This window comes from Caretta caretta, chromosome 8 (genome assembly GCF_965140235.1).
Source record: "Caretta caretta isolate rCarCar2 chromosome 8, rCarCar1.hap1, whole genome shotgun sequence".
Classification (NCBI taxonomy): Eukaryota; Metazoa; Chordata; order Testudines; family Cheloniidae; genus Caretta; species Caretta caretta.
In genome coordinates this window covers 71,518,707-71,531,029 of record NC_134213.1, presented here as the reverse complement: position 1 = coordinate 71,531,029, position 12,323 = coordinate 71,518,707, and the positions used below count along the sequence as shown (strand labels likewise).

The window sequence follows — 12,323 nt, the reverse complement described above, 5'->3', positions numbered from 1 at the left end:
AAATACTTGTGCAGAGCTGAGATTTTTCTTTGCTTTGAGATCAACTAGGTAATAAAATACCCGAATGTTTTATCGTCTCCTTTCAATATAAATCATTTTTAAAAAATTAATATAAAAGTAAAGGCCATGATTTGGAAGGGAAGAAAAAAAGGGGGAGGGGAGAACCTGAAATTAGGTGCTTAAATTTAATCTTTAGGCACCTAAATAAATGGCCTGATTTTTAAGTGCTATGAACTCAGCAGCTCCCATTGGCATTAATAATTTGACTTAATCTTAGGAACTCACTTTTGAAAATCATTACAGTATTTTGCAACTGAAGCACCCTTATGAAGCTGGTTTTTAAACTATGGCAAGGGGGGAAATGGGTAAACTTTAAACAATGAAGTTGTTGAATTTGAAATTTTTTTTCTCAATTCAACTACTTTGATTACAGCTTTGTTCAGAATGGATCAACATTTGTTAAACACCTGTCCTTGGGATCAGTTCAGATGTGTGGGATAGGAAAATATCCTTCTCTGCCAAATCTGTCTCCTGCTTTACATGATGTTCCCTATAGGATGAATGAAATCACAAAAGAGACAGAACAGTGCTGTGTTTCCTTAGCAGCTGGTAAGTAAGGGCTCATTTGATGATTGTTGAAGCAGGTTGTCTTACAAAACCATGCAACTACTTAGAAATGTGTAGACAGCAAGATCAATGTGCCAGGACTGTGATATTTAGAGACCAAATAAAAAATACTGTTTCTTTGGTCAGTAGCTGTTTACTTCACCCTTCCACTGTCTTATTCTGCTCTATTTAATGGGAAGGTTTTGTTTGTGTCTGAGAGAAGCATAACCAGGCAATGTTTCTGCTATTGCTGTAAAAGGAAGACTTGTGAAGAATTTCACTTTTGCTATATCTTGAACTATAAGCAACCTGAGCTACTCTGTCATATTCTGAGACCTTTTGAGCTTCAGAATTATGTTATCTCTTTCCCTGTAACTCTTCAGTAATTGAAATACATTGTGGAACACTTCCCGCAAGACTTTTGGTTTATCACTTTAACTATGTTTTTGTTTTCCTCAACTATCCCCTCTTGAACTTTTTTTAACCTCTATTGAACTAAAAACATTCTCACCAATTTGTTTGCTTTTGTTATTTAAAAAATTGCCACACTTGATCTTGACTTCAAATGGTCACTAATTCCACCAAATATCTAGAGAACTTTTCCCCAGCTGAACATGAAATAAAAATGGAAACTCTTGGTAAAATAGCTTCTTAAATTTTCATGCAGAAATTGCAGGTCTGTGACAAAAATAAATTAGAACTTGAGCATGGCAGAATCCAGCATTCAGCTCCAGAAAACTCATTCAACAAGACAGTAACCCTTGTTTTAGGAGAAGATAGTAATTATGTAGCTTCCAAACTAATTAGGTTAGTTAACTGCCTAGAAAGTAATTGAGAGAGGGGGCCTGGGTTGAATGGCAGAGGCAGATTGTTTAGTGCAGTTTCTCCTAAATTGAGATTAACTGTTTCTGGTTTTGGATCACTCTTTGCTGCAGTTATAAGCAGTCTTTAAAAAGATATGTGTTCAGAAGAATAAAGCATAGAATAGTATGTGAGATTTTTTTGAATGAACTTAACTTGCAAATTTCTAGATATATTTGTCTGCCTAGTATATTTTAGAATCTGTCTAAAATCTGAATCGTTTCTAAATATAAAGAGAGTTCTTCTGGGAAATATTTTTGCCTTTGTTTCTTTCAATAAAAGTTTCACCTCTGTTATAAAAGTGTTTTGGATTATTTTTTTACATCTCTGCATTTTATAGGTTTTAAATCTTATTGAAATGGGTTTTTCTTCCTTCTAGAAAGACAAGTAATGAAAGATTTTTTTTTCTAATTAAGTAAAACAAAAGTATGAACATTATACTTTTCAAGTTGCAGTGGGGGAGGTTTAGATTGGATATTAGGAAAAACTTTTTCACTAAGAGGGTGGTGAAACACTGGAATGCGTTACCTAGGGAGGTGGTAGAATCTCCTTCCTTAGAGGTTTTTAAGGTCAGGCTTGACAAAGCCCTGGCTGGGATGATTTAACTGGGAATTGGTCCTGCTTCGAGCAGGGGGTTGGACTAGATGACCTTCTGGGGTCCCTTCCAACCCTGATATTCTATGATTCTATACTTTTAAGACTTAAAATGCTTTGTTTCTATCAAAGATATATTCAGAACTTTGTATCCTGCTTCATGCTGACCATAATTCTGTAGCAAGCTCCCATGATTTCTGTGGCAAACAATCCCTGAATTGTTAGGTGAACTGAAAATTCCACGTCAGCATGATTCTACCCAAGTATTCTTTCATTCGCTTTTGAAATGCGGGGGCTCTAGGTGCATGCAGCAAAGGGAACATTTTTCCCCACCTCCAGCATCTAGTAGGACAGTTGTAGAAAGCATGGGACTCTGCATGTAATGAAATTATACATAGCGTATATTTTTGTAATGTTCTACAGGTGAACTTTCTTTAAAGAATTTTTGATCCTGAGTAGTTTACACACACATTTAAAGTGCATTTTTAGAAAGTGAGCACATGCTGCACAGTGTATACTGTGTGTCATAAATAAGGCTACGTTTTAGTCATGGGTATTTTTAGTAAAAGTCATGGACAGGTCATGGGCAGTAAACAAAAATTCATGGCCCATGACCTGTCCATGACTTTTATTATATACCCCTAACTAAAACTTGGACGGAGGGCTGTGGGTGCCCTCTGGGAGGGGTGGTCTGGGGGCGATGCGAGGCTGGCAGGGGCTCCCTACCCCGTGTGTCTCTGCAGTTCCGTGGTGGCAGAGGGGCCAGGGAATCCATGCGCTGCTTCCGCCACAAGCACTGGCTGCGTAGCTCCCACTGGCCAGGAACCGCAGCCAGTGGGTGTTGCAGGGAAGAGGCCTGCAGGCATGGGCAGCGCCTGGAGCCCCTTGGTCCCTCCGCCTAGGAGTGGCAGGATCATGCCAGTGGGAGCTGGGGAGCCCCACTCCTCCCCAAGGCTAGGGGAAGCACCCCCCATGCATCCCCTAGCCTTGAGCCCTCTCCCCCACACCTTGGGCCAGCAGCAGCAGTTTGGGGGGTGGGTGTGAGTTTGTGTGTGTACATGTGTAGAATCTTCATATTAAACAGTCTAATGACTTAGTTCATCACGTTTACTCTTTAGGTTTACCACATTTTTCATCTGGCATTTTCCGCTGCTGGGGAAGGGATACCTTTATTGCACTGAGAGGTCTAATGTTGCTTACTGGGCGTTATTTAGAAGCAAGGTAAGAAAGAATGTATAAGTATTAATCCATCTTGAAAGGTTTCTCCCTTTCTATGTATAACTGGAAGAAGGAGGACCTTTTTTTCCGAAACAATTAAAATGCTCTCTTATTTACTGTGGCCCCAGGCCATTTTTGAATTCTCATCAGATAGAACTACAAAATTACTTATCATGTATCTCAGTTGTTTTAAATGTTGTTGTGAAGCACATATTCCATTTTTTATATGCATAACTTTTTTCTCCAGCACATTATAGTGCTCATACTAAGTTTGAATGAAATGTGTCTGCTATAGATTTTTATTTCAATATAAAATACTTTTTATCAGTATTGGAGAGCAGTAGGTTTGAGAATCTCTTTGCAATCACATTTGAGGTGTGGGGAGGTGTATGTTGTGTTTTGTGATGACCACTAATATAGCTATCAAAGCTGGAAGTCAGTGGTTTGTGGATCATTGCAAACTAAATTTTGTGTGTGATGTAAGTCTAAAACCTAACAAATAAACATAAGAAGTTTGTGTAAGATTTGCGGGCATGCCCTTTCCACTAGTCAATTTTAATTTTTTTGCCATGAAATGTTGGTGCTGAAGTGAGCTGAAAATGAAAGTATGGATTTCTCAAATTTAACTCATTCTTAGTGAAAACTTGTGTATGTATTTACTTTATATTTGCATAACCAAAAATCAATGAAAGGGTCAAGTAACTACTGGCCTCACCCTGCAGCCCTTTCTTAAACCCTATTCTTACAAAGGGATCCACAGTCTGCTAGTATGGTCCCTTATACCAGCCTGTAGTTCCTCTTAAAGACAATAGGATTCCTATGATGACATTCAGTACTACAGACCCTTACATTACTGGATTATGCCTTTTAGGTAAAACTCCCACTAAAGTCAGTGGAGGTTTTGCCTGATGTAAGGAGCCTGAGACTGATCCCTGTAAAGAGAAATTCTCTCATATATATGAAATTCTCTTCGCCCATTGCCTCCTTTTCCTTTTTGAAAGGATCAGAAGACAAAACCACTTGAGAGTGTCACACACAGGATGAGGCATTCTTTTTGAACTTTGCAAAGGAACTTGGTTTTATTCAGTTATGAGATTCCTAATCTATTGTGTTTTTTTACAAATACAGGAAAAATGTGTTTTAGGATCAAGCACTCAATATTAACTTTAAAGTAGATCTAAAATGCGGCTGAAATGTTAAGCATTCCAAAACACAGTTCTGTTTAGAACTCTTTGCTATATAATGGAGGTATTGAGTTCTGCTAGTATCTCTTTTTTTTTTTTAAAGGAATGTGGTTGAACATTGAGGACCAGACCTTGAGGTCTTTACTCAGTTTTTACTCCATCAAATGCCTGTTGACTGACTGACAATAACAATAGTGTAAAAACTGGGTAAAACTTCAGGTCCTTAGATAATATACATATTTTGGTTGTAATTCATATTTTTGTAAATTATCATCAAATAAGGAATGCATGTAAGAATGAACATGCATATGTCACTCTTGAAGCCTATTGCCTGGCTACTAGGGCCTGATCCAAACCTATTGAAGTCGCTGGGAGTCTCTGCATTGATTTCAATGGACTTTGGATCAGGACATTACTTTCACAACATGTTGAAAGTAAAGCAACTTTTCTATATTGACACAAATGTCTCATTACCTTTTCTGCAAAAAAAAAAAAAAAAAAGGAAGAAAGAAAGAAAAAGAAAAGGTTGAGCAAATATTTTAAATATATCCTTCCACATTTGCAGTGGTCGGCATTACTGAGTATGTGGGGGCTTATTTTTTAAAAAGCTTGTATTATGTGTAATCACCTTTTGTACCATGAAACACCAGAATATTGCCATTTGCCATTCAATCCTAATTTGTTCCCCAACATATCTTGGTATAAAAATATATTGTATTTTTTAGTTTACTACTTGGAACTTTCAGTACCTTGAAAACCAATTCAGTGTGTATCGGATTTTTTTATTTTATTTTTTTTAAAGGAACATAATTTTAGCATTTGCTAGTACCCTGAGACATGGTCTTATTCCCAATCTGCTTGGCCAAGGGACCCATGCGAGATTCAATTGCCGTGATGCTGTGTGGTGGTGGCTTCAATGTATACAGGATTACTGTAAAATTGTTCCAAATGGCACAGACATTCTCAAGTGTCCCGTTTCCAGAATGTATACTACAGATGACTCTCCCGCTCAGCCTGCAGGCACACTGGTAAAGATCATTTCTAATAAACTATTTATATACTACAAACATAATTGTAAGTAAATGAAATCCTAAAAAACCAAAAGAATCCCTGTTCGGCATGTTGTTCTCCTACTTAAAGAAATGTTTTTGTAGAGGTCAGCTTTTACTGGGGACAGCATTTGTAGTATTTTCAGGGGCCATGTTTGCTTATTAATGGAGGGCTTCATGGAAGATTTTATAGCTGTAAAATCTTCCAGCTGTCATTTATGGTGGAATGTGCAGTAAAACAGGGATGTTCCGCTTTTTGGTTGTTTGCCAAACAGTTGGATGACTCCTATCAAGCACACGTTGGATGGTGGAGAATAAAATTTTTTGAAACAAGGGGAAAAAATGTTACCAGTTTTATTTCTAGCTTTCTCCATTTTTTTTTCAACATTTGAAATTTCAGATTTAAAAAAAAAGAATTGGCCAACTCTAATTGACTGGATTCCTGTTGGATTTCATATAAAGTATAGTAATCTGAAAAGTTGAAGTACTCGGTATCTGGATATTTCATACAACCTTTGTCTTTCTCCCTTGTCACACAAACAAACAAACCAGGATCAGCCACTGTATGAAGTAATACAGGAAGCTATGCAACAACACATGCAAGGCATAGAATTCCGAGAAAGGAATGCTGGTCCACAGTTAGATCGAAATATGAGGGATGAAGGTAAATAACATGAGTTACTTAACTTGCTCATATATAGATCACTTATAGTGAAGTTCAAATGTGAGTAAAATTGTTGTACAGATTTTTTTTTAGTTAAATTAATTTCTGCAAAACTTTTTACATGTAGTGCCTCTAACAATGTAATGTTTATAAATATACATATGTTAACACTTTAATTTCAGCTATTCTAACATGAGTACTGTGTAAATAATATCACATCCATAACAAAAGCATTCGTGGTGGTTCTAGGAAGACCTTCACCTTTTTCTTTCTGTGGTTCTTTAGAAACAAGCTGACTTCATTCTGATTTTCTTGCTGGGTAGGTTTTAATGTGACTGCGGGTGTCGACCATGAAACTGGTTTTGTCTTTGGAGGGAACCGCTTTAATTGTGGCACATGGATGGATAAAATGGGAGAAAGTGATAGAGCTCGCAACAAAGGAATTCCAGCTACTCCAAGGTACAAACTTTAAGTGTATTATGTAACTTTAGAATAAGTCAAAGTTTAGTCTCTTGCATAGTGAGATCCTTGCTCTTGGTGTCTGTGCCACCAGTAATAAAACATGAAGAGTGAAATATTCTGAACTCTTCCGAATTCTATTTGACTATTATAAAACATTAACAGAAACCTTCTGTGTACAATGCAGATTCAGAGGAAAAGATCATTGCAAAACATATCTGTTGACATACTCAGTTCAATATGCTATTCAAATATAATAACTCTTCGTCTGATGTAAATTACACTGCTGTAGCACTAAATAATTTAAAAAGTTAACTGATTAGATGCTGTTGAGAAAATACCCAGTAATATTCTCTGTTGATGCGTGTTGTGGGATTTGAGTACTACCATATGTAAAACTTGAAATATTTGCAAAGGTTTCTTTCTTATCCTCCTTCCCTAATGCTAACATTAAAATGTTGTCAGTGAAAGCTCTGTATTCTGCTGACATCTATTCAATTTTAGATAGATGAAACATTTTTTTAAAAAATGTTACTATATGCCTGTAAACTGGTGCAGGCTCTCTGGCTTTGACCCAGGACAGGAGAAATAAGTTGGTTGCTCAGATCAGATCAGTTTCAGTTGTGAGAGTGAATCCAAAGGAAAGGCATTTGAACTATTATTGCAAAGCTTTCAGTGTCTTTCTACAAAATTGAATACCATGTCTGTTTGGTGGTTCTTTGAGTGCTTGCTCATGTCCATTACGTTGTCGGTGTGTGTGCTCGCCACATGCACTGGTGCCAGAAATTTTTCCCTCTGTAGGATCCGTGGGGGACTGGCTCTGGCGCTCTCTGGAGTGGCATGCGTATGCCTCGGTATAAGGAGTGCCACTGGCTCCCCACTCCCTCAGTTCCTTCTTACTGCCAGTGACTGTGCTGGAATGTCTCCTTGCTTTGGCAAGATTTCCTGTCTCTACTGTATCTAGTAGTGAATTTGTTGTATATAGTTTATAGTTTAATAATTCCCTTAGCATTAAGTTAGAAATTAGTTGCATGAGGGACTCAGCCTAGGGACGGGGCATGCCCCGGTCCCCAGGCTTCAAACCTTGTGACTGTTGCAAAAAGCCCATGATCCCCATAGAAGCTGCCTAAAGTGTTTAGGGGAAACCCACGTGAGCGACAAGTGTCGCATTTGCAAGATCTTCAGGCCATGGACCAAAAAGGAGTGGGACGTTTGTCTCCGAGTGCTCCTTACGGAGTCGGCCCTCGCACTGTCCTCAGAGCTGATGAGACTGGACTCTGCTGCAAGCACTGCGGCCTCTGTGCAGAACGCCCTACTGGCACTGACCTCTGACTGGCACCAGTCCCCATCCTCAGTACCAGCTAAAAAGCAAAGAAAGGCCGGGAGAGGGTGTTCTCCTATGTCCCGTAAAGGGAAGGAGAGAGATGGAAGAAAGCAAAGACCTGTGCGGGGCAGCTCTTCACCTCCGGACAGTGACCAGGCTCGGACTCCCACAGAGCTGTCGAGCCCACTTCAAGACCCGCCCCCTCACCCTGGGAAGCGGCAGAGGCACTTGGCACCTGGCAGTGCCGTCTACACTGGAGGCCTTTCAGGCCACTAAGGACATCTGTCCCTTCCGGTGCTGGCCACTCCGGCCACTGAGGTGCCCCATTCAAGGGGTAAACCTGTCTTGGGACCCTTTCAGTTGTCTCCATCACTGCAGCACCATTCCTCACTGCAGGGGGTACCCTGCCGGCACTCACCTGAACAGTGCCACCAGCCCCCAGACGTGGGTCAGCTCACCTGCATAACAAGCAGGCATTTTGAGGATGTGTTCGAGGGTGACCTTCCAGCCTGTGGCGCGGATTCTGCTCCCCTGTAATTTCCCGTTTGTCACCCTTCCTCCCTGCCTGAGCCACTATAACATCGGACCAGTGGGTCCTCAGCACAGTGTCAGGGGAATATACCCTCCGGTCTATTTCTATCCCACCTTTCCTCCCCTTCCTTCTTCAGGGACCCTTCTCATGAGCATCTGCTCGCTCAAGAGGTGCAGGGCCTTCTGCAGGTGGGAGCCATGGAGAAAGTCCCTGTGCATTTGAGGGGGAAACAGTTTTAGTCCCGCTATTTTTTTTATCCCAAGAGCCAAGCGTGGGGGGGGGGGGGTTTACACCCATCGTTGACCTGTGGAGCCTCAATAAGTATCTTAAGAAACTGAAGTTTCACATAGTTTCCTTGGTCTCTGTCATTCCTTCCCTGGATCTGGGAGACTGGTATACTGCCCTCGACCTGAAAGACACTTACTTTCACACACCAATATTTCACAGAGAGAGATGGTGCCTATGTTTCATAGTTGGGACTGCCCACTACCGATTTGCACTCCTCCCTTTTGGCCTAGCAGCGGTGCCGAGGATGTTTATGAAATGCATGCTAGTGGTGTAGCTTCTAAGGTAGGTCTCCACCAGACACCAGGGTATCCATATTTACCTGTACCTCGACAGCTGGCTCTTCAAGGGCTGCTCCAGGGTCTGGGTCCAGAGCAGCATCGAGACATTGCTTTTCAGGCTCTCGGCCTGTTGATAAACAAAAATCAACATTGATCCTGGTCCAACGGATAGATTTTATCAGAGCGGTGCTTGACTCTATCTGAGCCAGAGCATTCCTGCCAGACACCAGGTTAAGGGCAATACCAGATCTGATTTGCCAGCATCACCGCCCATCCACTCACCACGGTCAAGGTGTGGCTTATACTATTGGGGTACATGGCAGCATGCACCTACGTCGTCTGACCTGCGAGACTCGGGCTGCGTCCCATCCAGTTGTGGCTGGCATTGGTCTACTCCCTAGCCAGACATCACCTAGACAAGGTCATCATGATCCCCCTGGGAGGACTTACCTCTCTGTTTCTCAGGTGATCCGACCCAATTTTTGTGTTGGAAGGTGTGCTGTTCGTGACCCCGCGACCCATGGTCTCCCTGATTTCAGATGCATCCAACCTCAGTTGCGGAGCGCATCTCAGTACACTGCGGATTCAAAGGTTATGGGAGCTCAGAGCCATCTGCCTGACTTGCGGTGTCTTCCTTCCCTAGTTGTCCAGTTGAGTGGTGCAGGTGTTGACAGACAACACGGCATCTAAGTTCTATGTCAACAGGTGGAGGGAGCTCGATTTGTCGGCTCTGTGCCAGGAGGCCCTCCATCTGTGGGACTTCTGTATCCAGTGGGCAATCCAACTGGAAGCCACCTTCCCGGCATCCGGAACGTTCTGGCAGATCACCTCAGCAGGTCCTTCTTCTCTCGCCATGAGTGGTCCCTTCACTCAGAAGTCGTCAGAATACTCTTTCAGAAGTGGGGAGCTCCCGAGTGGATCTCTTTGCCACTAGACAGAACAGAAAGCGTCATGAGTTTGTTCTCCAAGGCCTCAGCAGAGGCTCACTATCCGATGCCTTTCTCCTGTCTTGGTCAGATGTTGGAGACCTGATGTTCATCTTCCTACCACTTCCAATCATCAGCAAAGTTCTCTTGAAAATCAAGATGGACAAGGCACGAGTCATTATGATCGCCCCAGCATGACTTCACCAGCATTGGTTCTGCATGCTCATGGACCTGTCCGTTGCAGCCCTGTGGCCGCTTCCCAGCCGCCCGGACCTACTCTTGCAGGATCACTGTCGACTCCTGCACCCAAACCTCACGTCTCACCACCTTACAGCTTGGATGCTGCATGGCTGAATCCAGAGGAACAAGCTTGCTCTAGTCAGGTACAGCAGGTTTTTTTGGAGAGTAGAAAGCCTTTCACCAGAACAACTTACCTGGCGAAGTGGAAGCATTTCTCCTGCTGGGCATTGGAGTGGAATATCTCCCCGACCCAGTCATCTCTGCAGTCCATCCTGGATTACATGCTTCACTTAAAGTATCGGGGTCTCTCGTCTTCTCTTTGATCAAGGTGCACCTGGCAGCCTTATCGGCCTTCCATCATCACATCCATGATAGATCAGTGTTCTTGCATGAGATGTCTATCAGGTTCCTGAAAGGCCTTGGAAGACTTTCTGCCGATCTGGGACCCAGTTCCCCAATGGGACCGTGACCTGGTCCTCTCCAGGCTCACAGGTCCACCCTTTGAGCCTATGGCTTCTTGTTCCCTTTCTCATTTGTTGTGGAAGGTTGCATTCCTTGTAGCTATTACCTCGGCGAGACATGTCTCTGAAATTAAAGCCCTCACTTTGGAGCCCCCATTCACGGTATTCTACAAGGACAAGGTCCAGCTGTGGCCCCATCCGGCCTTGCTGCCAAAGGTGTTGCCACACTTCCATGTCAACCAGGATATTTTCCTTCCCGTGTTCTGTCTAAAGCCTCACAGGACCAATGAAGAGAGGTGACTACACCACTCTAGATGTCAGGCGCACCCTGGCTTTCTACCTGGAGCGCATCAAACCCTTCCACAGATCGACCCTTGCTGAGTTATATGGATGCCATTTGAGTAGCTCTCTTCTTCCCAGAGAATCATGTTGGACATTTTGTTTATCATCTTCAGGCCTGTGTGATGAGACTATTGCCCTTCCCATCCCACCTTATTTTAATATGTACATGAGGCCACTAGGAGAGAACCGTAAGTGATATGATGCTGTCACTATTTGGATGACTGGCAACTAAATCTCCTTTTTGCCCACAATAGTCACTTGTGTTTCTAGTTTCTTGGCAGAAATTGAAAATTGAAGTATTCAATCAGAGCAAGTTGGGTTGGGCTCATCACAGATGCTGGGAGGTAATGGAAAGTGTTTGGGGAGGGCATCAGGAAAGGTGTCTGCCTCTGTGTATGGATTTGTCAAGAAGTTTCACTTTCTAGAGCATCAAATGTGATTTTTAAACTGACAGTAATGTGTTCTTTTTTTTAGAGGTCTGAATACATTCACGGGGGGGGAAAAATCCTCAAATGTTGGTATCTGCATAAAAAGTCTGTGACCTAATATCTTCCTTTAAGTTTCTTCTTAAAAGCAGCAGCTGTTCTTTTTTCATCTTAGAGATGGATCTGCTGTGGAAATTGTTGGCCTATGTAAGTCAACTATTCGTTGGCTGCTGGAGTTGTCAAAGAAAAAAGTGTTTCCTTATCAGGGAGTCACCATAAAAAGGCATGGTAAGCTGGTTTATCTCACAAATGTGTGATCAGTGTAGAACCATGATAATTGAATCAGTGGATCAGGATCAATATTGTCTTGCAATCTGTCTACCTTGTGAACATTTTAATAAATATTATGTTTGGGGAATGGGTGTTCATAAAATTCAGGATAAGGCTAATTGTTGTTTTGTATCTAAGTAGCAAAATCTGTGCAAAGCCCACAAAACACACTTTTTTGTAGAGTATCTAACTAAACCTCACTTGCCCAGCTTTGCACTTCTGTGGGGTATTGATATGGCTATGAATTCACTTGTTTGTTTGAGCTGATTATGACAGGAGTTATAAGACCTCTTAACCCTTAAGTGAAAGATTAATTTTTAGTTTTGTACTGTATCGTCGTCTTATGATGATTTCTGGGGAGAATTCAGTACATATTACTGAGATTGAATATATAAGCTGTTTAAAATCTCTTAACCTTGGGAAGCAACTGTGTTAACTGTTCCTTTATGCAGTACTATACCCCAGCCCCAAACCCAGTCCCAGACCTGCCATGGCCGGGGGAGAGGCGTCCCTCTCCTGGCCCCAACCCAGCCCTGGACCTG

The 12,323-nt window shown here is 42.1% G+C and overlaps 1 protein-coding gene across 3 annotated transcripts in view; it reads left to right on the top strand.

The window, feature by feature from the left end:
• AGL (amylo-alpha-1,6-glucosidase and 4-alpha-glucanotransferase) overlaps nt 1-12,323 on the top strand; it is a 57,052-nt gene that overhangs the window by 32,299 nt on the left and 12,430 nt on the right. For all 3 annotated transcript variants that reach the window (XM_048860445.2, XM_048860446.2, XM_048860447.2), the window contains exons 24-29: nt 434-609; nt 3,180-3,282; nt 5,266-5,491; nt 6,065-6,176; nt 6,500-6,635; nt 11,627-11,739. In XM_048860445.2, coding sequence (XP_048716402.1) covers nt 434-609; nt 3,180-3,282; nt 5,266-5,491; nt 6,065-6,176; nt 6,500-6,635; nt 11,627-11,739 — 866 coding nt within the window. The remainder of the gene's footprint in view (nt 1-433; nt 610-3,179; nt 3,283-5,265; nt 5,492-6,064; nt 6,177-6,499; nt 6,636-11,626; nt 11,740-12,323) is intronic.